The sequence below is a fragment of the Chaetodon trifascialis genome, chromosome 15 (genome assembly GCF_039877785.1).
Source record: "Chaetodon trifascialis isolate fChaTrf1 chromosome 15, fChaTrf1.hap1, whole genome shotgun sequence".
NCBI lineage: Eukaryota > Metazoa > Chordata > Actinopteri > Chaetodontiformes > Chaetodontidae > Chaetodon > Chaetodon trifascialis.
In genome coordinates, this window is record NC_092070.1 from 10,838,772 (window position 1) to 10,865,200 (window position 26,429).

The 26,429-nt window shown below is 43.2% G+C and overlaps 1 protein-coding gene across 1 annotated transcript in view; it reads right to left on the reverse strand.

Moving 5' to 3' along the window:
• Positions 1-185: 185 nt before the first annotated feature.
• Positions 186-26,429, reverse strand: part of grin2aa (glutamate receptor, ionotropic, N-methyl D-aspartate 2A, a) — a 136,833-nt gene continuing 110,589 nt past the window's right edge. The window contains exons 7-15 of the mRNA XM_070980461.1: positions 25,043-25,214; positions 23,942-24,095; positions 22,711-22,836; positions 22,346-22,575; positions 16,789-16,949; positions 12,785-12,874; positions 11,159-11,256; positions 8,100-8,338; positions 186-6,217 (exon numbers count right to left, since the gene is read on the reverse strand). Coding sequence (XP_070836562.1) covers positions 4,229-6,217; positions 8,100-8,338; positions 11,159-11,256; positions 12,785-12,874; positions 16,789-16,949; positions 22,346-22,575; positions 22,711-22,836; positions 23,942-24,095; positions 25,043-25,214 — 3,259 coding nt within the window. The 3' untranslated portion in view covers positions 186-4,228. The remainder of the gene's footprint in view (positions 6,218-8,099; positions 8,339-11,158; positions 11,257-12,784; positions 12,875-16,788; positions 16,950-22,345; positions 22,576-22,710; positions 22,837-23,941; positions 24,096-25,042; positions 25,215-26,429) is intronic.

Below are 26,429 nucleotides of genomic sequence, written 5' to 3' on the forward strand. Positions count from 1 at the left end.
AAAAGGCAAAGGCGGTATCTTCAGCTGCACAAATGAATGCAGTCAATGGAAAATCAGCAAGTACTTTTTCTCATTTCCTGTAAAATAATCCGTCTGTATCAACTGACAAAAGCAGTTACTTTCATATAAGGTGAGGCAGACACGGAGCCCGGTGTGGAGATTGTGAATTTTGACAGGACAGCAAACCTTGTGAATGGTGAAGTTTTATTCTAGTCGCTCTACAGAGAGAGAGAGAGAGAGAGAGAGAGAGAGAGAGAGAGAGAGAGAGAGAGAGAGAGAGAGAGAGAAACAGTGCCACTGTACAGAAAAGCTCCTGTGAAATTCACACAAAAAATATTGTTTTTACTCTTTATCATTTATAATTCTCCATGATGATGTATTCCAGTATGAATTTACAAGCGATGTATACAGGTGTCATTTCTAAATATATTCAAAATAGTTCCTTAAAAGTCTTTGAGGAAGTATTAGTTTAAAAAAAAAGCTCTATTCTTACAGCAAACCATAAAGAAAGAGGTCTCGTATCTTTGGAGGGATAGCAGACTCAAAGTAGAGGGTTGCTTTTTTTTTCTTTTATCTTCTTTACAGTTGAAGTCCTGACTACACATGAAGGAGAGGGAAGAGAGAAGCAGAGCTGGTGATACAGTAATTCTCACCTGCCATTGGAGGAAGAGCAAGGATGTCCCCGCCATACCGAACCAAGCCCTGACCCTTGACCCGCGACCCCATTGGTCAAAACATGGCCTGATAATGACCCGTCAGCCAGTGAGGAAGTTGCACTAGGGTCAGGCCCTCACCTTCTCCCCCAAAACAGCAGCAGCATCTTCATCGTGTTAAACATAGGTCATTTTTTTTCTCTCAAATATGTATATACTCACACCTGGTTACAACGCATTAGTGATCATAACATCATAACAAAAATAATTAACAAAAAGAAACAGAAAACATTAAAATTGTTACATCTGGGGTTGCATGCCATCACCTCATTATTTATCATTAAATGTAATTAAAATACATTTTTGTCATTAAAAAGAGCAGGGTTGTCATCACAAGGGTGTGTCTGAGTGTGTGTGTGTGTGTGTGTGTCTGTTTGTGTGTGTCTGTTTGTGTGTGTGTGTGTGTGCTTGAACATAAAACAGCATCAGTTTACATGACAGTTCCGAAAAAGCAGAACAAATGGAACAAATCATCATGAGTTCATAAAATGCGAGGGTGCTGTTTGATATTTTTTACATGTGCATATTGTTCACTTGTCAGCTCACGCAAGCAGCATGTGGAGATAAATATGATAATAATAAGAAATATGCAGATAAGATGCAAAAAAAGACAAATGTTGCTCGTCAGTCAACAATGGGTAAGCTGAGTGGGAAGCGAGGAGAGGTTCACTGCAGTATTCCAAGAGTACAAAAGGGCGATATGACCGTGGTTGTTAAAGATGGAGCTTCAATTGAAACACAGTGGCGAATGCAGTCGACTGCCATTAAAAACCACGGAGAGGAAAGAGAGAGATTCCTGCCTGAGCTTTCCTCGTAAGGGTAGCTTTTCAGATTTTGGACGTTTCGGTAACATCCTCCATTCTGTTAAGGGTGCTTAGTTTTGCAAGGAGTGGAGCTGCACACAATACACCCCTCCCTGAGCAAAACTCTCTAAGCCCCGTACTCCCATCCCTCCTTTCCCTCCTTCTCTTCCTCTTCTTCCCTCTTTACTTGGGTTGCACAAGCTCGGGTAAAGAGCCGAACTGGAAGACCTAGGACTGGTAAACATCGAAGGAGAAAAGTTTGATTCTGCATTGCGGCCGCTATAAACCATGTTGTGGTTTTCCTTTTTTTTCTTTCTTTTTAAAGATTTTCTACAAAAAAAAAAAAATCTGCGCCGCATCATGTTCTGTTGCTACGGTTGAAGCTCCCCCAAAATGCAGAGAATCATCCTGAGGTATTTTATTTGATAGAATTTGGCTTTGTGAATCCAATCAATCAAGCAAATCAATCAGTCAGTAAAGATGAATACATGATTTTTCTTTTGACTGTACAATTTGTACAGTGTAATGCTACAAAAAAGTGTTTTTGTGGGCACGCGTGTACAAGGAAGTATGTGCATGTGCAAGTTTTTTCTGCTAAGTGTTATCAAAAAGACCAAACAAACAATGAAACAAATTGATGCATAAACAATCAGATTAGGAACCAAATGTTGTGGTTAAGACTTCAAGCTTACCCGAGTTCTGCCATGCACACAAACAACCTAGTCCACACTAAGATGGATACATGATTGATGAGCACATAACAGTGGAGCTTCTTCAGCTCCATCCCTCTCCATCTTGCCCCGCCCACTCCACATCTCACCCAAACAACACAACGAAGGTATCCAAGGGATCCGTTTCAAGTAGCCTTCAGATCCTCAAGAGCCCTGGTTGATTATGGATCAACAGTAATTGATGATCAGTAATTGTCAACTCAATTCCCAAGTTGAAGTGGTTAGGCACTGTATAGCACTGCTACTGCTGTGCCAACCAAACAACCAACCAAAGTTCAATTTTACAAAAAAACGACTTCACAAAAGTGAAGTTGTTGTATGGGTATCCAACACTCTAGTGATGTGTCATGTTGATCAAGGAAGGGAAGAAGGAAGGAGGAAAGAAGGAAGGAATCATCAGTGGTTGTTTTTATAGCTAATACCCTGTTTCTCAGTGGCAGGGAGGTCAAAAGATAAAAACACATCAGTGCCCAGCCTCTTCCCGACTCAGACAAGGTGGTGGTGGACACAGTTGTCATATCATCCTTTTCTCCCTGGTTTATCTCCTCTTTGCTCTCTTCCCTTCCACCATTTTCTTGCTCTTTTGCAGCGGGAGCCACAGCATGACACTGATTTACTAAGCATAAAGGTCAAGGATAAAGGTTTCGATTGTACAAGTATCCATCCACCATACCTGGCAAGACATAGTCCCTTTTCAAAAAACATGTAAAACATGTGTCTGAGAGTGTATTTGTGTGTATTTTGTCTTCTCCGACACTGAAAAAAATCAACACATGCAAAATAATCTACTACTCTTGATGGTATTTTTCAGAAAGCTATGCTTTTTCAAAAGCAAATGTGGGAGAGAGGTTTTTAAAACTAATGGCTATTGTGCTACCAAATAAGCAAACACTAAAATCCTACATAGGGGGATCCGGATGCCAGAATCCCTAATAAATCTTATAGATTAATAGAATAAAAAAGCAATACTTTGCAATTATTTTTCTATGTGCAGCGTCACAAATGAAATGCCCTTCAGTTGCCTCAGGTTTTCCCTGCTTGTCTGTCTTTTTCCATCAGTCAATTAGTCAGTCTTTTTTTTTTTTATCTGTCAGTCTGTAAACATTACTCATTGATAGCACCTACATTACTCTCAGCTTCTCATCACTAACATGTCCCTCCCAAATCTTGACCGAGCACACTGACACCAAACTGCCAAAAACTACTAGAGGCTCTGCTCTGTGCCATTTAACCGCTCATATCCTTTCTCCCTCTCTCTCCTCTTGCACTGCCAGGTGTCTCGGTGGCCATATTTGTCAGAGTAACAAGCAGCAGACCGTTGGACTAGCTCACTGTGACGCCTCTGCCCTCCTGGGACGCCTCCATGTCTGGCCACGACATCAAACGTGCCCATCTGGTCTCCCTGTCAGGCCTGTTCTCCTCAACGAGAGAGCCCCAAGCTTGACAGTGGAGGTGGAAAGGAAAAAGGGGAGAAGGAGGAGGGGTTGAAAGAAAGAGATCTCCTCTCTCTCCCTCGAATATCATTTCTCCCGTCCTCCTCACCACGTCCTCACTTATTAATCACAAATCAACCTCTGCTTTCTCAACAATGCCTGTAGGAGTCCTCCTTTATGGCAACTTAGACCTTCTCTGTCCCACTAATGGGACTACACCATTTCCTACCCCTTTTTAAATCCTCAGGGATTAATGATTCCCCTCCTGATTACACTAGGATACCTTATGGCAACGTACCAGCCATGCAGCCAACTCATTGGTACATGGCAGAGAATGGACAAAAATGATGATATCATCTGCAAAGAGAGTAGTAGTAGTAGTACCGTCATACCCGAGTGGGCACAAGTTCTTTTGGATTACAATGTTGAAGAGAAGAAGAAAAATGTAGTGTGGTTATGGCATCCCTTGGTGGATAACATAGTTGATAAATTATAATACAAACCCAGAGAGGAGTAAAGAGGAGAGAACACATTATTTCTTATATCAACTAAACATCTGACTCCAGACTGGGGATTTTTTTATACACCCGTCTATTGCTGAACTGGGCTGAGTTTAGGACGCCACGTGGGGCCGGGTATGCACTAGTCTTATTGGCTGAGTAAGGCATCACATGCTCTTTATTGTACATGTCATTGGCTATCCGCCCGTCTCGTGAGCAGTATGAAGTGGTGGATTTAACAGATGAGCGGAGATTGTTCGCATCGTTGCGTGTTTTGATGGGGGGCGCTCCAAGGACCGTTGCAGGTGAGGCCACCGCCAGCTGTTTGTAAATATCAGAGGAGCTACGCCCATGGACCAGTCTGCTGCTGGTGTCATCCCTCAGCGAGTGGCTGAGGAAAGGGTTTTCCGAGCCATGGGCCGGGTACAGGGACTTGCTCCTCTTGCTCTCCTCCAGGTTGTGGTTAAACAGCATTGATTTGGAGCCGGTACCAAACAGTCTGCCAGAGTAGGGACGCATGCCAAAGAGGTTCGCATAGTGCGAGTCAGACGTGGAGTCCAGGAAGCGATCCTTCTCCTTGAGGCTGACGCTGCGTGCCGGTCGGCCAAGGTCTACATCCTTGGGCTTTTCTAGCATGATGTTGTCAAAGGAGTGCTGACGACTAAGCCTCAAGCGGTTTCTCTTTTGGACATGTGGCCCATCCGTCTGTGGCCAGTAGAGACCAAACATTTCGTCTGGTTGTTGCTGCTGTTGGTGGTGCATGGTGGGACTGACCAAGGGATCTGTGAGGAGCTGGTCCTCAGTAATGTCATACAGGTTGGCTGTGTGGAGGCATGCTTCACACCGATTATAGGGTGAGCGTGTGGCAGAAGCTGAGGCAGCTACAGTAGGGGTATACGGCCCTCCTGGTGGGTAGCTTGCGGTCACTTTGGACAAGCAGGAACGACAGTGTGTCTGCTTGTATCGATCAATGGATTCATGTGGGGACAGGGAAAGGTTTTTCTCTTTCACGCTGTAGTGTTTAGAGTAAGTTGGGTCTGGTAGAAGATCTGAGTCAGTGTGATGCAATGGCGAAGAGTTCAGATGAATGATGGGCTGCTCACACTTCCTATAGTTGTCACTGTGGTCAGAGTAGATTTCGGGATAATCCAAATCATCAGCAGCAAGGCCACGATTCTCGCGGTAGTGAATGGGGTCTGAGTGCAGGCTCAGCTCTCGGTCTGAGTCGATGGTGTAGATTTTCTCTCCTCCTCCTCCTCCTCCTCCTCCTCCTCCTCCTCCTCTCCCGGTTTGGTTGGTTCCGCCGCTGACCTGCTTAGTTTTTAAGTAGGACAGCTCCACCTCACTGCAGTCCCTTGGGTATTTTGACGTCACCGATCTTTTTTTTAAGTTGTCCTTGGGCTTCAGGTGCTTGTTGTTTTCTGGGTCCTTGTAGGAGGCCGCCCTGCTGGAGCAGTCGGAGATGTCAGAGTGGGCTGTGTCCTCAGGGAGGTAGCGCTGTGACTTCATTGACATTCGTGGGTCTGGCATCAGCATGTCAGGCATTGGAGGGGGCCCAGGTGGCACAGAACGGAGCGTGTCCACTGACTTTTTCCACAGGGTCCGGGGCGGCTTGGCATTGGTCTGGACTGCATCAGCATTCACTGCCACTTCTACTGTGTTGGGATTGGCATCATTCAGGGTCAGAGGATGCTGGCCTCCCTGGAAGATGTAGTTGTTAAGGTGGTCTTTGTGGCGGTTTGCAAGATAAGACTGAAGGTCACCAGTGTCCCCATAGATCATATCCTTAGGAGCATAGCTTCGGTTATCAGCATAGATGAAGTTGCCCTTCTCTGCCATCATGTCCATGATCATGGGGCCAGCTGAGTGCATGAACTCACGTTTGGGTGAGTTCATACGGGAGCCACTCAGGTTAGACATGTTGGTCATCTGTTTGGCCGATTTAATGAGCTTAAGCATTTTGTCTTGAGGGCTAAAGTCCAGATCTGTCTTTTTCTTCATGTCAATATGGACTCCGTGAATGCAACTCCAGATTCCCTGCATGGTGACGTATGGATGAACAAGTTGGAGTGGAGGAGGGAATGAGGAAAATTAAAATAAATAAATGGGGGAGGGTGACAAGAGAAAAGGAGAAAGTGAGAGGAGTGGGAGAGGGAAACATAAAATGCAATGAGAGAGTGAGAATCAAACAAAATGTGGGATTGAGACAGAAACAGAGACAAACAGAATAATGGTTATTTATCTACTCTGGCCAAACATAACAGAATTTTATTAAATTGGTAATGACTCAGCACATCAGAGAACATTGAATCAACACAGTCTTTTATCACCATTGACATAAACTTGAAATAGCATTAAATTAGGCTCTCTATAATTTTCAATGAAACATTATGTGTGAATCATCTAAAAAAAAATGTATGATTGATTTAAGAAGATAATGCAGTAAAAATAAGGCAATAATTTCTAAAAGGAAATAGGATTCAGAATTAATCATGAACACACCAAGACAACAAAACACACACAGAACATTGCTACAAAATATACTCCAATCAGGCTTTAGCCCTACTGCCAGCACCAACCCCTGTCCATCATAAGCCAATGAAATAGAACTGTATATTTTCTAAATGGGGCACACAGACAAATTGCAATGGGTTATGCTGCACATCCATCAACTTTACAGTAAAAATGTTCCAGTGTCTAACAGTTAATCAGATTCATCTAGATAAAATAACCTGAATTAACAATGACCTGAAAATATGAGAAACTGGTTCCATGTCTCATCAGTCTACGTCTATGGGTGACACATTATCTGAGACGAAGATGGTAGAAATGACCATCACTACAACCACTCTTTTCATTTGGCCTAACAGCCAAACAATAGCTGCCATGTATTGCCTAAAAATGCAATAGAGCTCTTATTTTGTGGTTCAGGGAACAAAAGCAAATCGAACTGAGATCTAACAGATCCTCTTCCAGCTCACAAACACTGTACATGCTTAAAAAGTCTTTATCACGTTTTTCTTTTGGCACACACTTGGTGGAGCTTATTAACACAAGATAGGCCATTAAGGATGTCTTTTGCCCTAAATCACTCTCACGAACAGCTTTGAAATAACATCGTTTTCAACAACCTCACTTTTTCTTCTCTGAAAGTTTTTCCTCTCCTCACTACCCCCCTCTGTTAACTTTGAAAACAGAGTCATACTCAAAAATAGTGCAGAGACACTGCAGTGCTTTTAGGGATGCACGTCCATGTCTTCTGTTCTCACACACAACAAGGGAGAATGCTGACCTTTTCACAGATAGAGAGAGAATAGATTGATTTAGCGTGGGTTGCCTTGATTTCACCCAAAAACATGCTGCAAATTAGGATCTATTTTTGTCGATATTCAGGGCTGCCTCGTGATCCCCCCTCCCGTCTCCATCCCCATCCTCCCTTCTCATCCTCCTTTGTGCAGCCCTCCCCCTCTTTCCCCCCTCTTTCACTCAGTTTCTTCGCTTAGCAGTAGCTCTCTTTCTCTCTTTTTGTGTGTGTACATGCTTTGCTTTCTTATTCCGCTGATAGAAAATAGAACAAAGACAGCACTGTCTGACCCCAATAATGCAGCATTAGCCCCCACTGTAGTTGCAGTGCTATGTTGCACCATATAGCCTTGAACACGACCACTGAACGAACACCGCCACCTCAGGTCCGCATATTCACATACTCACATGCGCACACACTCATTGGCCTGTTTCTGTGAGATGGCTATTGGGCCAAATTCAAGACTGTTGTTTCCAAGTGCGTGTTAAAATTTTAATTCTGTGTAAAGCCGTAGTAGCTTTGTGTTCTCCCAAACCACAAAACAGGCTGATGAATGCTTGTAAAACGTGCCTGCACATGCAAACATGCATCTCCTGTGCACAAACTGGTCCTTACCCGACTGATGGAGAAAAGAAGACCGGGCTTGCCGGTGCAGACCCCAGTGAAGCAGTATCTAAGCCTCCAGTAGAAGAGATGCTCAGAGACAAAGGTGATAAGGGAGAGCCCCATAGCAGTGGCCAGCATGTAGAAGACCCCGGCCATGTTGTCAACATCTAGCTGACTGGACATCACCTCATTCTTCTCGTTGTGGCAAATTCCTGTCAGCCACTGGGCTTCCAGCTCCTCCATTTCACCTGGAAAGAACAGAGAGAGACTGAAATCCTTTACTGAATGTCTCACTGGAGCCTGAAAAAGCCTTAGACCAATGAGTTTTATAGTTTATACCCTGATATGACATTATATGAGGCAGAAATTTACTTTAAGAAACACGACTGAAGCTACAATGCATGTACATAAAAACATCCCAGAAAAGCTGCTGTGAAATCATAACTACTTGCACTTTAAGTTTTTGATTTATTTCAAATATCACTTTAAAAGTGAAGTGAAGTGATGTTCTGCATTGTATTTCAGAGTATTTTGCACCTAAAAATGAATAATTTCTCATATATCGGCATCATTTGTATGAATTTTGGGCGATTTGAGTTTTAAATGCTACTGTATTTCTTTGTCTGTTTTGTTTGTTGTTTAAAATAAATTTCTTTGGGCATCACCGTCCACCAGGCTTCCAGTGTCGTCCATGTCGCCTGATAGGGCAGAGAAATTGTCTCTTTAGTGTTAATGAAAGAAAGGTAGAAAGCAACAAAGACCTTATCTTTTCTCATTCCTCACTCCGTGTTCCCTTCCCTCAGTCCCCCCTCCCTCCCCAGCTTCCTCTGTGACATTTGGCGCGTGGCTAATCCAATCTGTGTCATTCAGGGCTGGACAACTAAGGCTGCTAGTGAGGAAAGACAAATATCATGGTGGTGTTCAGCTAGATCTCTTTAGGGTGCAGACTCACTAAGACCTCATTAACCCTTTGGGACAATTGAGGAGAATTTATCTTTTGTAAGACTTGCAAATACACTGACGGAGGTAGCCATGGCACGTCTTTTTAATATGACATGCTTGGAATTGGCAGCAAAAGAGAATGAAGAAAAATGAGATCTTAAGCAATCAACAGGTCACTTTATCTCTTTTTTTAGATGCAGTGCATTTGAGGGAAAAGCTGTGGGGAGCTGCGTTTGCCTGCACTGTTGCCCCGACTCCAGGGGAAAGCATTGCTGAAATTTAAATTTTGTTCTCTTTTCAGCAGTCAGACAGCTCAAGCAATAGTCTGGTAACCAGTCAGTTGGAACACAGGAACAGAAGTATCTACAAGTTTCATCTACACTTCAGGGCTTTTGAAAATTATTTAGTTTTGAGGCATATATATTTTAAGACGTGTGAGTAGAGTGACAAAACTTTTTGAGATTCTGTCCCGAACACAAAATCCATTCCAGTTCAGGACAGTCATTTAATGGAAGTTTCTTCAGAATGCTTATCTGCACTTTGAAATAACGTTACCTCATAAATGCTCGAGCACAAACAGTTCCCGATCCTGGATGGGTGATATTTCTGTCTGATTAGGGTCTTGCTACACTGTCAAAAGTTGTGAATTTTGACTTTTTCTGTTGCTCGAGGATTTATACATTTGAACAGGATGAAACTAGATCTGAAACTGGGCTCAAACAAGTACAAAGGTACAGCTACTTCGTTAAGGCAACAGGTTACACAGCAAATCATTCTACGGACATTTTGGCAAAAGTAAAGCAGTTTTTTTAATCCTAAAAGACCAAATGTGACCTGCAGCTGCCTCAGCCACGTCTGGGTCCGACCATGAGTTTTGTGTCCGTCTGTCTGTTCATCTGTCTGCTCTTCACCTCCCTCCACTCCTCCCTCAGCACATCTTCTCTCTGTCTTCTCTCTGTCCGTGAAAAAGCCATATGCTCTCCACCCACATTGTGTCTATCTGAGTAGCATCTGCCAAGACATAGAGTCACCGTCATCTATCAAGGACCAGCTCTCCTCTCACTCCCAATCTCTCTCTCTCTCTCTCCTTCTACCTGAAACACACTCATGCCTTGCCATCTCCTCATCCCGTGCCTCGTCCTCTCTTTCACCTCTTTGGCTATCACACACGTTTACTGTCTCCATTTTTCCATCCCTCTCATCGCTGTCTCCCTCCGTCTGTTTCCCCTCTCTCTTCCTTCTCTTCTCACCTTTCTTTCCCCTCATGACTTTTATCCCATTTGTATTTGAGAGAAATAGCAAGTAGAATAACACTGAAGCGAATGGCACGGTGCAAAGATAATGCAGCTTAGAAACACCCTCAGTGTATATTTGCAGTGAATGACTCTGGTAAAGAGCTGAAAGAATAAAAAAAACCTCAATGGGATAAATAATAGGGGGAACAAAGCAAAACAAAACAAAAACACAGAGTCTGATCTTTGTCAAAAAGTACCCAGCCATGAAATATGATGGAGTTTGGCCTGCATGCTCTGCAGTCCTGATAAGATTCAGTTAAAGAGGATTATTATGACACCAATGTTCATTTAATCAACTTCAGTGCACTTAATGTGAGTGGCTGTGAACACTTGCATCAGCAAAACGCTTTCGATGTAAAATGTAAATGAATCTGTCACTAAAAGCTCAAGCTGTCTTGCATTCACTCTGTTTTGCAGTGGGAAAATTGTTTATGTAAGAACTTCTGAGGCTACTGTAATAAAGGAATGTGGTGATTCAGATAGAGTAATGCGTACACACACACTCACACAAACACACACAGATCTGGTGCTGCAGAGAGGAATATATTAGAATAACTTACACACTCTGCCCTCTGTTTAGAGCAGCCTTTTGTGTCCAGAATAACATCAAAGGACTATTTATACTTCACTGCTTTCCCTTTGTGCTGTCAGCAGACAAGGCAGTAGAGATGTGTGCATGTGTCTGCTTATGTGTGTGTGAGACAGAGTGTGTGTGTGTACGTGTGCATGAATTACAATGTTGGCAAGGAACAATGTAACCTTTTGCCTTCGTGCTTAGTGTCATGCACTTTGAATTTGTATATCAGAGCGCTGCGCGAGGGCGCTTCTCACCATCTCCGATGATGGCCAGGATGGCCAGATCCACCTGTCGTTTCCAGTAGGAGCCTTTCTGCAGAGCAATGCCGTAACCGGTGGTGGCAAAGATGTACCTGAACACAAACGCATCCGAGCGCACACGCAAACGCACACACGCACAGAGAAAACACAAATGTTAACCTTTAAACAAACATTTTCACCTTTATTTCTCCAGATGGTGTCAGTGTGATTAAAAGTATCTTTAAGGACAGAGGTCATGCATCACGATGTATATAAATGTCATGAAGTGGAAATTTAGGTCACAGATATACAACAGTTGACAAAATATTTTGGTTGGGCCCAAAGACAAATAGTCCTAGTCCATACTGGCCACAAACACACCCCTTCTTCAAAGCATGTAAGTAAAACTTCAGTTATATAGCTCCTTTGTTAAACTCTGCATACAAGGAAAAACATACAAAATACATACAAACAGAAAGCATACAACCACCAGACAGCACCCACAGCACACCCTTGAGATGACAGGAAAGCCAACCTAAAGAAGTGGATTTTAAAAGCTGTTCGAAACAGTCAACAGACTCAGCTGATCTTTTTTTTTTTTTTTTTGGGGGGGGGGGGGGGGGATCGTTGCAAAGTCGCAAAAAAGTTTGGCACACTATACAGTAAGAGATGGAGGACAAAAGCCACATGCCATATGAGGCTTCAGCTGTCTGTGTTGACAAATCAAGTGCGTATCTTGCAAAGTTAGTTACTTTTAGCACAAAATTCCCTCGTTGTGTTGCCATCCTGCTGCTGCAGCTCAACAAGGGATCACTGTGAGGGAAATGCAAAGAAGGAACCACTAAAAAGACTGAAACTTCAGGAGATGTCGACATGATTTGTCAAAGTCACACTGTTGAAGCCTCATATTATCTTCAGTTAAACTGCAGAAATCAGCTTTGCTCAGAGCGCAGCCTGAATTTTGGGCACATTGAAACTGTTCGAAATTGATCTCTTTGGACAGGAAGACCAGCTGACATTGACCAACGGGTGTTGTTTTCAGACATGCCCATGCATTAAATAATAATATTTATTAACAGTTCTAATCATTATATATGCAAGTATCTCATATTTATGCATGGTTAGTATGGCAGTCATTGCTGCATATTCTTTCTCAAAATATCAACATTTCATGTTGATATATGAATTTGATATTAACCATAATTATAGAATTTGAGTGCATTCATGTGAAAAAGCAGGATTTTACTGTTGTAGTTGGTGGAGGTGCAGCTCATTTTGAACTATTTGTTCTAATTATTGTCATTATGGATTAATCTAAAATGTTTTTACATGAAAAATTACTTAACTTTCAGTCCATTGATTAATCGACTACTTTTGTCAGCTGTACTTTAAATGTAATCTTAATTTGTACAGTAACGAGTAACTAAGACAGACAAATGTAGTGGAGTAAAGTGGCATGAGAAGAGAATACAAATACCCTGAATTTGTACTTACAGTGCATTACAACCATAAACAAACATTCATAAAACTATTTACACAACTTGACACAATGGTTTGGACCAAAATATGGTGAGATGAGACCATGAAGCAAAGAGAATCCACACTAAAAGCGTCTTTTGAAAGACTTAAAGCCTCAGTTACCCGCTGCCAATGGTCACCAGCTTACATCCCTCATCTCTGCCGGCCATGTAGTTCAACACTGCTGCATCGTAGATGAAGGCGTCCAGTTTACTGCAAAAGAGGAGAAAAACGAACAGAGAAAAGAGACAGAAGAAAACAGATAGAGGGAGAGTATGAAGACAAAGCATGAGGGCTTTCATGTTTTTGTTAAAGAGAGTGAGTGAGAGGTGCACAGAAGGAGACAGACAGCAGAAGAGGGGGCTTATTTTTCAGAATGTGCTGTTTGCGGATCAATTCTAAAGTGTTAAATCATCTCCAATAGGACTGCAATCCAAGCGGAACCAAACACACAGAGGACACAGTGGGGAGTGGCTGCGGTTCAATACAGCACGCTTCGCTGGTGATAGGACCTTGGAGGCACACGGACGACCTAAACAAACTTTAGACAGACACAAACATTTACAATGTCTCTCTCTCTGTTTCTGCCCCAGTCCACACGCACACACACACACACACACACAAGCAGGCTGCGAAGTGGAAAGTACAAACGAAAATATCCCAGACTCAGACTGACATTTTCAATGTAACTGATGCCATCACTTACCGCTGCTCTCTCTCTCTCTCTCTCTCTCTCTCTCTCTCTCTCTCTCTCTCTCTCTCTCTCTCTCTCTCTCTCTCTCTCTCTCTCTCTCTCTCTCACACACACACACACACATGCACACACATATAAACACACAGAGAGCCCTGCTAATAGCGCGGTGACTGGCTGGCATTTACTGAATGTCAGATCCAGCCCTCTAACGGAGGCTCACAGCCGATAGTTCAGCTGTGTAATTAGCTTAACCCAGCACTGGCTCCGTCCACATGCTGGCTGTGTGTCCAAACATGTAGAAAAGCAGGCGTGTGTTTCAGTCTGTGTGTGTGTGTGTGTGTGTGTGTGTGTGTGTGTGTACTCCAGTACGTGTGTGACCGTGCACATGTGGCTGTGCACTGATGCATGTCTGCGAGCGTGGGTTTCTCTGTGCATGTTGGTAAACGCAGCCAGACGTGCTGTTGCTCTAATGGCTCGGAGAGGGATTCAGCCATCACGATCCGTCACACCTTTATTGGGGTGAATAAAATGTAGCAGCACAAATTTTCTTGCCACTTTCCATCCATACCTTTGAATGTAATATTAAACATGGCAAATGGCCATTTGGTGTGACTCGAAATCTTATTTAACAGCACTACAGGGAAACTCCTCAGTACAGTACATAACCTGTCAGTTCAACTATTCTACAAATAGCATCTGGACCCCAAATACATCATTTCAGCAGAGCTGCTTTATGAACCCTGATCTAAAAGAACTTCAATAAGTCACAAATTGTGAAAGGGTTTCATGGTGTAACATTTTCCCCGCCTAGAAACATTTTAAAAGATTTACCATGGCATTGAATGTGTAAAGTCACCCCGAACATGCAAGGCTGTCTTCAGACTGTGTCGTAAAAAAGCAAGCGGCTGTGTTGGTATGACTATGGGTTACCAGGGAGAAAAAATTAAATACAAACAGATCAGGTTGAAGGCCCATGAAGATGCCAAGACTTTCTGTCTTTAAATTCTGGAAACTCTGGAAAGTTAGCCCAACAGTAACAGCTCCTCTGTATCCATATTTGCATGTTAAAAATGTGAGTTTGCACAGTGTACAGCATACATGGCACAGCGTATTCTACCTGCAGAGTGCCTTTTGAATGCACTTTTTTTGTTTTTTCTGCCACAGCCCTTTGTTTTGGGATCCGCGCTGTGCCAGCACAGTGATCTCACTGAAAATGAATGAAGAGGCTTGTGTTTGCCTTGTACTTCTCGTGTCAGTTTGGGCACCAAACCCTGTTGGCAGTGTGCAGTGTTTCTGCAAAGATATGAATGCAACAGTTCAACGTTATCAACATGATCAATGGATATTAGCCACTTGTGCACATATGAAAAAATCTAAACTTTGCTGGTACTTCGGTCCTGAAATGTAATCAAATCAACTCCCCTGTGCGTAGTTTGGGTTCTTTTTTTGGTTGCAACAGATTTTGCGTGTAAAGCCTGTCAGCATTATGTGTGATCAGAGCTAATCCAGCCATCGAGCCTCAAACAGCTGAACGCTGCAGTGTTGCTCATCTGCTAATACCACGGAATAGAAATATCAATGAGGGTATTACTGACTGCACACACCTGCAGCTAGCTGTCTGTGTACAGATATATGTATATGAGTGGGTGTTTAGTATTAATTTACTGAGGTATGTATATTTGTGTGAATGTGTGTGCATGTGTGTGTGTTTACCACTGTGCTCTATGTTAATACAGTAACACAGGTGTGAGCGACTGACAGCATTACGGATGCTGGGGTCTTGTAAGCTGTCTTTACATGTTTACATCTAGTTTACTTATGATTTATGAATGAGAGAGAATGAGCTGAAAGACATAACTGCACAAAAGTCATGAATCATGAATTATATCATCATATTTGGTGTGTGTGTGTGTGTGTGTGTGTGTGTGTGTGTGTGTGTGTGTGTGTGTGTGTGTGTGTGTGTGTGTGTATTCTTCACCCCTTCTCCTCTCTGTGAGGCAGTCTGTCCTTCAAGCTGAGCACTCTGATTGGATCCCACCCCATCGCCATTAACGAATCAGAAATAACTCGTATCACCTCATTACCTCAGGTTCTTTCCACCATTTTCTTCTCTCCTTCCCTGCCATCTCTCCATTCCTTGATGTTCCTTCTCCTATAAATTTCACCTTCTTTCCTCCTTTGCCCTCTATTTTTCATTCCATTACCACTTTCTTCTTCTCTAGTCTCGTGGCCCTCTCCTCCTGCCCTGCATCCTTCTCCTTCATTCATTTGTCCAATCAGTTTTTTCTTCTTTTTTTTTCCCTTGGCCCTCTGCCCCGGCTCCTTTCCTTTTCCCATGTGACGGGTGATGAGAGTCACCCCTCTGCCGCTCCTCCTTCCTTTCCTTCTCCTTCAGTCCATCAAACTCTGTCAAATTATTCCACACTTTGAATCTGTCCTTGGTTAGCTTTGTGATAAAACACCCTCCCTCTCTTACACACTCACACTATGGAAGTATACGGACAACGAAAGATTTGAGAGAGCACAAAGCAAATTCAGAGCACCACACAGTCTGCATGGAGAGCTCACAGGCATGGATTCATAAAGGCAGAATCAGAGCGTGCAATCCCAGTCATGGCCACGCTTGTCTCTGAGTCTGCTCTCAGTTTTCTCCAGCTGTTTCGGCAGCTTGCCAACCACTTTTGACCAGCAAGCTGCAACAGGACACAGCCACGTCTGGACGTCCTCTAACAGAAGCGATTGGCAGCCATATGCGTGTGATTTACATATTTCATGCCAGTTTGCATCATCAATTTAGCCTACACTTTAGATTCTAGCCATCCAACTCATCCCCTTACCGTCACCGTGTTCATACTGTCTGATCTGCACCAGGCCTGTTCTGAAAATGCCATCACCCGGATCGTAACCAGCCAACCACCACAAACCAGCTTTTATGTTGAAAGTACAGCGTCAGACAGGATAACCCTTCACCTCCATCAAACTGAACAGCTGACGCTCTGCTCCCGGTCTGAGTTTGCGCTCAGGGATTCAGACTGCAACAAGTGAGCGTGAGCAGTTTTGATCATTACCAGCGTGAGAATCTCTATGTGTGATTCAAATGTATTTACACAATTCCCCTCGCATCAAATCATCTGTTACGCTCCCTCAAGCACAAATCTGATTCTGCATGCCTGTGTGCTCGCTAAGCTTGACCTGTAGACTGAGTAACGCTCAAATTTGATATTTGCTTTATCTTTTGTCGTCTATATACTTGTAACACACCACCACCATTATAGACAGGTAAAAACAGTAAAACACAGCTCCTCCTGCTCCCACTGAGGACGTCAGTTCATCCACAGTCTCAGAGGAGCTGTCGAGCACACATGAGCAGACACACACACACAAAGTGAATATTTTGCATTAGTGAAATAGTTTTAGATCACTGATCAGTTACCCCGTTTTCAGGCTGACAAGTGCGTCCTGCACTCCAGTTTGATGATACTTCACCATGTACTGGTGCATGGCAGGGTAGTTCTTCCTGATGTTCCTCTCTGTGGATCCATTTGGAACCGTACCAAAGCGGAATGGAGGCGAGTATGCATACGGGTTTTGAAACTGAAGAAGAGAAGAGCGATGGAGAGGAAAGAAGGAGAGATGGGAAAAAAGAGGGGATATTAAAGGGTAAAGAGAACATAAACACAAAGAGAAACTGTGAGTGGCAAAATGTATTCCGGTAGTCTTGATTAGTTTCACTGTGGTTAATTCTGCCCCATATGAGAACTAATGTCCTTTGAAAGGACCCTGTATGGAAAAAATGGTCTAATCTGATAAGTAAAAACTCCAGATATTGCATCAATGTCCACCATGTGATATTGCTGTAAATCAAAAGTATTATGTTAACTTTTGCCACTAGTGGCCAGTAGTGAACCAAACACACTGTGTCACAGTGAAGCTGTATTGTGTATTGTATATTATATATTCAGCTCTTGCAGCATTTCTAGACATTTTTATGGGGTTGTACTCAATTTTTAAAAAAATATCCAAAGAAGAGTGGTAAGAGTTGTGCGCATATGGGTGTGATCAGATGCTGCATTATGCTGTACAGCATCACCCATGTATGAGCAGCTGTACATCCATGTGCAGCCAGGCTGTCAGAGCTTGTAGTTTTTCTGTTTGATAAGTCCTATAAGCACGGTTGCTTCCATTGCATGTTGTAATATTTGGTCAGAGCTCACAGATTTCCCCAGTTACACACTAGGAATGCTTCATTCCTCTGCTGTGATGGGGTGTTGCAAAATCCTGCAGCAATAGAACAGACTGACTGCTTTGGACCACTGTGGGGATCTGTCCTCCACTCTCAGACTTCACACGTCTTTCTATCTCCCTCTATTATAGGCCCCTCTTTCCCCAGTTATATTATCTATATTATTACATAGATAATATAACTATATATTATAAGATCTAAGCTAGATCTGAAGTTGAAAGGCTGCTCCCTTCCTTTCTCTCTCTCTCTTTTCTTCCTTCCTCTAACTGTATATCTTTTCTTTTTTTAAATCCTCCCATCATTTCTCTCTGTCTCCCTCCTCCCCCCTCTGTGTCTCTCTCAGGTATAATCTAGTCAATGCACAGGTCAAGGGTTTTGTAGTAGTGTGCTTCACGCTGTGGTAACAACCTACCCTCAAGCACTGCAGTAACAATCTGCCCTCAGTGCCAGAAACAGATGAACCCTATCAATTAGAAGTGTGTGTTATGAGCGCCTCTCCTAACAGCACACTGTGTGTGTGTGTGTGTGTGTGTGTGTGTGTGTGTGTGTGTGTGTGTGTGTGTGTGTGTGTTGTGTGTCATGCTGAAGAGTGGTTTCACTACATGTTATCAAAACAGTTCTGTAAAATAATATTCTGCGACATTTTCATATAGCTGCATGTCTGTTTTGCTCCAGTTATTCATACGACACAGTAGTGACTCAACCTAGAGAGACTTTATTTGCATATTGTTAGCATTAGTGTTCTGTTCTGTGTTAAACATCTGTAAATATCATCTGCGTGTTTGACTGCCAGAACTGAACTGAACTTCTGTGAACTACTACATCATAAATGCATTCATGTAAGAACTTATACTGTAGATATATATCATGTATATTGTATATCTGCCTGCACATGTACATCTCAGTTGTGCAAGCAGGTCAGGGTGAGGCTGTGTTCAAGTCAAACTCCGCCGTGCATGTGCGACAGTGCATGTGTTACTCTTGATGTGTGTGTCAGCATCACAAGCGACGGCCCCAGGAGACCCTCTCTCCTCAAGCAGTCCTATTGTTTGTCTACTTTTCCCTCATCTTTCCCCACTTAGTGGTCCTTTTACGGTGGAGCAGAAGCTATAAGGTCAGAAGAGGGCACGTATGAATGCTGGTTCAAATCTCCAGTCCGACTGGGGAAATGCAGACTTCTCTTGCTGGATAATTACCAGTGAAGGGCTTTTGAGAACTGCAGCAGCTGCTACTAATGAAAGCTTGATGCAGAGATGATGAGAAAATGAAAGAGCAGAGGCGGAGGAGGATCTGTGTTTCAGACAGGTGGAGATAAGAGGACTCACTGCCCTGCTACAGTACACGGCCATCAGGCGCCAGAAATGCACTCTCACAAATTATAAAGCAGATATTGAGATTTTATCACATATGATTGAAATAAAATCCAAACTGTGTCTGTAGAGATCCTGCTTTATGGTATGTGAATTTTTGTACATTTAGGTGAAAATTTTCAGAGAATATAGGGGATGATTTGACATTTTATTTAGATTTTTTACACATAAATTAAACACATTTCAATGATCACTCTGAGAAAGACTTGTCATGTGGCCTGTCTTGGGGTCCTAATGCTGTAATGTATGTTTTCCTCAGCTCCTCTCCAACTGTCTCTCCTGTTTTGTCCCATATCTCTTTTGTGGCTCTTCTTCCTCCTTTGTTCTGCTCTTCTCCTGTTACACTCTGTATCTTCTTATTATGCAAGTTCTGCTGTTATATAAGCAAAGGACTCCCTTTTGTATGTGTGCACGTGTGCGTGTGTGTGACAGGGTCTGTAGACTCCTCATTTCAAGGCTCCTGTCTGCCTATCCACCTCCCTCACATGCCACATGTTTTTCTACATGTCTACAGTCTCTCTTAAAGCAGGGATTCTGAAGGTCCTTGTCCTTTTTATTATTATGAATTTGGTGCTAAAGAGGATTATTAAGGTGTCACTGTAAAGTGTCAACCTGTCAATCAGCTTATAGACTTTCCCTTAACTTTCCTAACTGAAGTTGGATGTTTCTTTGTATTTTCTCAAACTCTGAAGCTGCTCTTTGAATCTGAAAGCAGTTTAAGAATGGCCCTTTAAAAGAATCCTAATATTCATCCAAACAGTGGCAACAATGCATTTTATATCTGTTTGGACAGGCGTGTCTGATCTCAAGGGCACTTGCAGCGCTTGCCGTTGATTCCATATAATTTTGATGCATCAACCACATAGAAGATGCATTTAGCACTTAAGGTGCATGTCACACTTTACAGAGAGATAGTAGAACTGAAAGGAACCAGGCTGTAGATGGATGGTTCGGCTAATGTAACGATGATACTGGTGATAACAAACAGCTGAAAACATTTCATGAGTAGGTTCATTTGTGGGTATAACATAATGGTTGATGATGTTATCGGGAAGGAGATGCTAGAGAACAAAAATGAAAACAAACAATGGCATCCAAATTGATGAGTTTCATACTGGTTGTCTTGAGGTTTACAGTTCTTTGCAGCACCAACAGCATCATTCCTCTGATGCTTCACCATCTTTTTGTCGGGACTAAACGAATGCATGTTCCAAAACCTGGTTACCGCTGTCATTATGTCACCATGACAAACTGCTACAACACCGGCACAGCACTTGTTTGCTGAAATTTGAATTCCTAAAGTCTGTGCACTGAAAATGTGCTCCGCTATCAGCTGTTGAGAAACAGCATGTCCTCTTCAGCAAGCAGGGACAAATAAGCCAGCGTTGTAAAGACAAATCCCTGGTGGTTGCACAGCCTAAAAAGCCACAGACCTGGAGACTGACTGCCCCCCGCTTGTGCATGAGACAGCCTGCTCGGGAGACGGTTGCCAACGGCTCAGCACACATTCACTGCTGCCTTTTCATAAAAGATGAAATAAATAAACAAATAAAATCTGCTCTCTGCGTCATCACTGGCTGAGATGGATGAAGAAATATCACAGTTTTGTCAGTTTCACGGGCAAACTAAAGTATTTAACTTATCAATCCTCCGATGGCTTCAGATGATGGTGGACCTGCCACGAGCTCTGTGTGTTCTAATGATTTCAGACTCGACAATCACAGCTAAAACCACGGTGACATATCTTTTTTTTTTGCATGCAGTCAGTGCATCATTTTTGCAGAACCACATACAGTATTTACCACCAATTTGTTTTATTGTACATCTCCACAGGTGGCACACAAAGCTGCTGTATTTCCGCTGGCAAGTCACTGATGCATTGACATTTTTGTGGTCCCCATTCCAATGAATGTGCTTGCATGTAAGTGACTTAGTAACTGTTTCCTAACACGTTAGCAATTAAACCTTGATAAGATGATGTAGTCTAAGGCTTCTTGTCTCAAAGCTTTTCTGAACCATCATGGTCCGAAATCAGCTATGACGGTCCTAAGGAGGCCCTCATCTCAGTGGGGAATTTCCTTCATCATTTTGCTGGTAACAGAAGGCTCAATGTCTGGCCTCGCTCAGCATATCTGTCTGAATGGCCATTTACCCTTTCTGTCTGGTTCCTTTCTTCCCTGACCCTCTCTGTCTTTCCATATCTCTTTAACTTTCTCCCTCCTCATGCCATTCCTCCCTACCTCAGCCGTCAGCCTGGCCCATATCTGTCCGCCTGTTGTCTTGTACCATCTTGTGCGTCTTGGCCTCTCGCTATTCCTCAGTCGCCCGGCTGCCAGTTGCTTTACCCCTTACTCCACCCCTCCCTCCTTCTCTCCTTCTGTATCTTGTCAAAACTCTCTAAATCAGTCTCAAATCCTCCCTCCTTGGAAGCATCTCCCATTACATCCATCTCTCTCTCCTCACGAACTCTCTACCCTTTTGTCTTGCTTTTCTATTTCTCTACATTTGCCTTGACCTTTTCCTTTAATCTTCCAGCACATCCTCCCCCTCCTGCATAGCCACAAATTCCTCTTATATGTCACTTTGCTTATCTTCCTTTTCTCATGTATATATTGGTTACATTTCAGTGCATATTCTCACAATTGCACTTGGTGTAATCATCACATACAGCAGCAGTCTTTTTGAACTACATATTTTACTCACATAAATCCATGCTGAAGCACCAGAGCACGGTGAAACACTACTATTGCTATGAAATAAGACCAGTTTTAGAAAAAGAACCACAGTTTGCAAGCATTTAAGATCAGTAAAATGAAACATATCTCCCAAGTACCTGCACTGTGGATCCACATGTCAAATTTTAAACAGGCTCCTGTGCTGTGCCAGATGCTACCAGCAAGTAATTACATGTAGCGTGAACTTGAATTGATTAAATGCCAGATATTAACTGCTGTCATGCATATAGAGCATTTATTCCATGCATGACACATTTACTTCTCTAATTACAGCTGCAGCAAATGCAAATCTGCACTCTGCACAAGCTGCAGTTATGACTGTAAAATCTGGAAGTTTGAGCCTTTGAGGAGCACGTGAAGGCTGATGGATTCTTCCAGAAGGAAACCGTAGGGTGAGAAGAGCTTCAAAAGCAGACCAAAGGTAATTGGAATGAAACTGCAACTGCAACAAAAAAAGTGTATTAAGTGTGCACAAGTTTATCTTTTTCTCATTTTCTACCGCCTCTGCATTTTGAAAACAGCAGGACTACAACATTTTGTGCCAACATTTAACATTCCCAGTGTATCGAGGTGGGCTATCACAAACACCACCATCCAGCCAGTCAAACTAACAATCTACCTCTCCCATTTGCTGTCCATTACCTTGTTGTCAGAGAGGCCGGTGACTTGGTCGACAAACTCCTCCTGGATCATGAAGGCAGCCAGGTTGGCAGTGTAGGAGGCCAGGAAGATGACAGCGAAGAAGGCCCACACCGACACTATGAACTTACTAGTGGTTCCTTTTGGGTTCTGCACCGGCACAGAGTTGTTGAAGACCAGACCCCACAGCAGCCACACGGCCTTGCCCATGGTGAAGGAAGGGCCATGAGGGTCTGAAAGAGAGGACGGAGGAGAGAGAGACGAGATGAGAATTCAGAAATTGTATCTAAGAATACCAGATATACCAGTGTTTGCAGATGATGAGTCTTATCGAATCTTGTTCAACTATGCGGTGTGTGCATGCTCACCTTTTCCCTGCGCCAGGTTTCTGTTAAAGCCAAGAGGACTGATGTACTCAAACATGAAGACAGCCATTGCAGTCACCAGTAGGAGCATCACAAACATCATCACCCACACTGATGCACTGAATGGCTCTGAGAGAGAGGAAAGAAATAAGAAGACAAAGATTAAGCACTGACATGCGTTGGATTAAATTTTCATATGTTAGACATCACTGTTTTTCTGATTCATGCTCACTCACTTTCTGCCTTTCAGTGAACTTAATGAAAAAATCAATCACGTACGCACACACACACACACACACACACACACACACACACACACACACACACACATTGAGGAAAGAACTGCATGAATAACAAGCTGACTCCTGCATGTTCATAAAGCCCCCTACATACCCCCGCCACCACATACACACTTGCATATACACGGACACACCTTCTACTGTATTTGACAGTATGAGGAGGCGTTCAGTATAGGAAGCCCTGGTGTCAGCACTCCTGTCCTCCCTCTGAGCTCACAACACTACTGCAGAGATTAAACCCTGCTCTAATGTATGGGAGAGCCCTGCTGGCACAGGGCCTTGCACTGTGTGTGTGTGTGTGTGTGTGTGTGTGTGTGTGTGTGTGTGTGTGTGTGTGTATGTGTGTGCTGGCAAGCAGCCATTATGGGGTTTTCCTGCTAAGCCCTTATAATTGGCACTTTCACAGCAGTAAGTGCATGCTGCATACATGTCAGTGTGTATACCTGCGTGTGTGTCTTTGTGGCTGTTTGTGCTGCCGTGTGTTTCTCTCCAGCTTCATGCAATCTTTCTGGCTGTTCGCGCTTGTGCCTATGTGTGTGTGTGTGTGTGAGCGAGTGGCTGCATGTAAGTGTGTGCAGGAACTTGGATGTCGATTCTGAAGCACTGCACATCAAACAAACGTGACTGAGCAGCCATAACAGGGATATCACGGTCTCTCGGGTTAAAATCCTGTGGTTAAGTCCTTCTCAGGTAAGTGCGAGTCATTGTGGCAGGAAGCAGGAGTTGAGCTAAATCCCTCTGATGAGAGAGCAAGTATTGACAGCTGTGTAACAGAGCTGAATTGTGTTGTCAGCTCTGTATCTCAGGGAACACACACACACCCAAAACAAATATCATTCTACGCTCACACAAACCAAAAAAGCAAACAAGACAGATCTTCCTCTCCTTCTCTCCTGGGTCCACCGGCAAAGCAACAGTTATTCGGGGATAGTTACCGAGAAAGGCTGATGGGGAAACGGTTCCATTGCTACGGGAGACCATGACGCTGATCCCGGTTTCCACGAACGGGACGGAGAAATCGATGACCTCAGAACGCTCCTCATTGATCGTCAGAGATCCGACGGCCATGACGGCTTTCTTATAGACCACCTTTGGAGGGCAGAGGGCAGGGAGGGACACAAGGTTAAAGGCAGGGAGGACAGGCGGGTGGATGAGGGGGGTGAGTGATTGGGGATGAAGGAAGAGATGGATGCAAAAGAGGGGGAGACAGACATTGAGGGAGGAATGGAGGAAAAGGCAAGATTGTAAGGTTAAGGACAGGAAGACACAAAAAAAGAGAGAAAATGGGAGAGGAAATGGGATCCAATTAATTTTCATGTTAATACTCTAAAAACTAAAAACTCCCAAAAATCCAAACACCTGCCAGATCTGCAGAGAGTATGAATTTTACTGACTGCACGTCAATAAAGTTTTTAATGTCAGGCTGAACTTTAATCAATATGATCAATATGCAACCAGGAGTCACTGCTACAGCCAGCGGAGTGAATAAAGTCTGTCATAAAAAAATATAGACAGCAATAAAGTTTACAGTCTTCAAATGAACTCTGGGACTTTACCTTCAAGTTGAAGCTGGTAATTAAAGATATGCAAAGGACTTTTCTGCAGGAGTAGCTAAGATTTGTTTACTTTCAGAGCATTTCCAGTTGATGCCAAAGCCTCATAGCAGATTTTTTTTTTTTTTTTCCCTGTGTGAAAGTTTTGCAAAGTCAACACTTGAAGCTTATTTCAGAAGTTAAGGAACAGGAATACTGTCAACACAACACAAACACCGCTAATTTCCTCTCAGCCTAAGCTTGGTTTGCTCGTTTCAAATGTACAACAATCTAAAAGTGAGAACCAATCAGTGCACTTCACATCATTCAGAACACGCCCCTGCAGTTTCTAAAATACCAATAGGTTGCTGCTGCTCTCACCGTGCTACAAATTACAGATGTCATAAAAACAAACTGATCTTGATCTTGGTGATTATTGAGTGAACACTGATTCTGACTCTCTCTCTTACACACGCATAAAGGGGAGGGGGGCGGTCAACTTACCTCTCCCACCATCCCATTCCAGACGTTGTTGATCTTCTTGCCATGCTTGCCATTGGTTACCAGGTACAGGTCATAGGTGAACTTCACATACTTTGCAATTTTCTTCAGAATATCGATGCAGAAGCCTTTGCAGCACTTCTTGATGTATGTCCCACCAGCCTCTGTTGTGTTGCTACAGATTGGAAAAAAAACACATATCATTAGCTGATGGTTTGAAACAGCAGCTGCTTCTACCTCTTATCAACTGTGTTTTACTGTGTGTGTCATGAAGATTTTACCTTCACTGAGTGTGTTCAACTGCACCCGTCTGCATAAAAAGGACTGACGATGTTAATCTAAGTGGATGTTCCACCTTTATAAACCTTGTATGACTGAAGACTTGTCAGCGATCTCTCTTTGGGGTAAAAGCAAAACTCATTTTGCTTCTCTTCCCATTCTACTTGTTAAATTTATGTGAACGCACCAATGAGCACATGTCACCGTGGGACATTTTCACCTTAAAGTTCAGGTCGTTCTATTCAGGAATGACATCAGAAGACTTGAAAAATATGCTCCTTCTCTCCTTTCTACCTCTCTGTCTCTCTAGAGAAGGAGGTTTATGACGGCACTGCATCTGCAAACCTTGTACCATCTGTGTTCATGAATTCAAGAGCAGGAAAGTTCAGACACCGTTCACACGCAGGCACACACACACACACACACACACACGAGTGCGCATCAACTTTTAGCCACCTGGGACTCTCATTTAACTTTCAGATGTGTGCTAATTAGGAGATAACCTCGTCCTTCAGTTTAAAAACAACCTGGACACAAACTTGATGGAAAGAGAGGAAAAAAAAGTCCCTGCATCCGGCCGTGACTCTGCATTTACCTTCAGAGCTCAAGCTCGGTCACTTTGCATCAGAAAAGCATTAGCCAATTCTTGCCCCGAGTGCAATACTCCTGCTCTGTCCTCACTAGTCGCCATCGACCTGTCAAACGAATGTCACCCCAAGTGGAATTCGCCCCTGTCTTCAGACTGCGGAGGAATTTCCTTTTTATGGTCTAATAGTTTCACACGAGAGAGAAAACGTTCATTTGAATAAGCCAGGCGCTGATCTGTCAGCTGTTGTGAATGACATTTTTGTGAAAGGTTGTGCAATCACCCAGGGTGATTTTCTGCAGTTATAGCTGGATATTATCTATAGCAGCTGCTGGAGCTAGTTTAAATGAAATAAAGAAGCAAATTTACATCTAAATACCTCTTCAAATATAACATGCATCAACAAAATCAGGAAAACTCTTCAGCAGAGAAGCACAATGTGTTTTGTTTCCTCGTAAAGACTTTTGAAACTACTTTGACACTCCTTCTGTGATGCAGTGTCTATTTGTCTAACCCTTCTAGTCC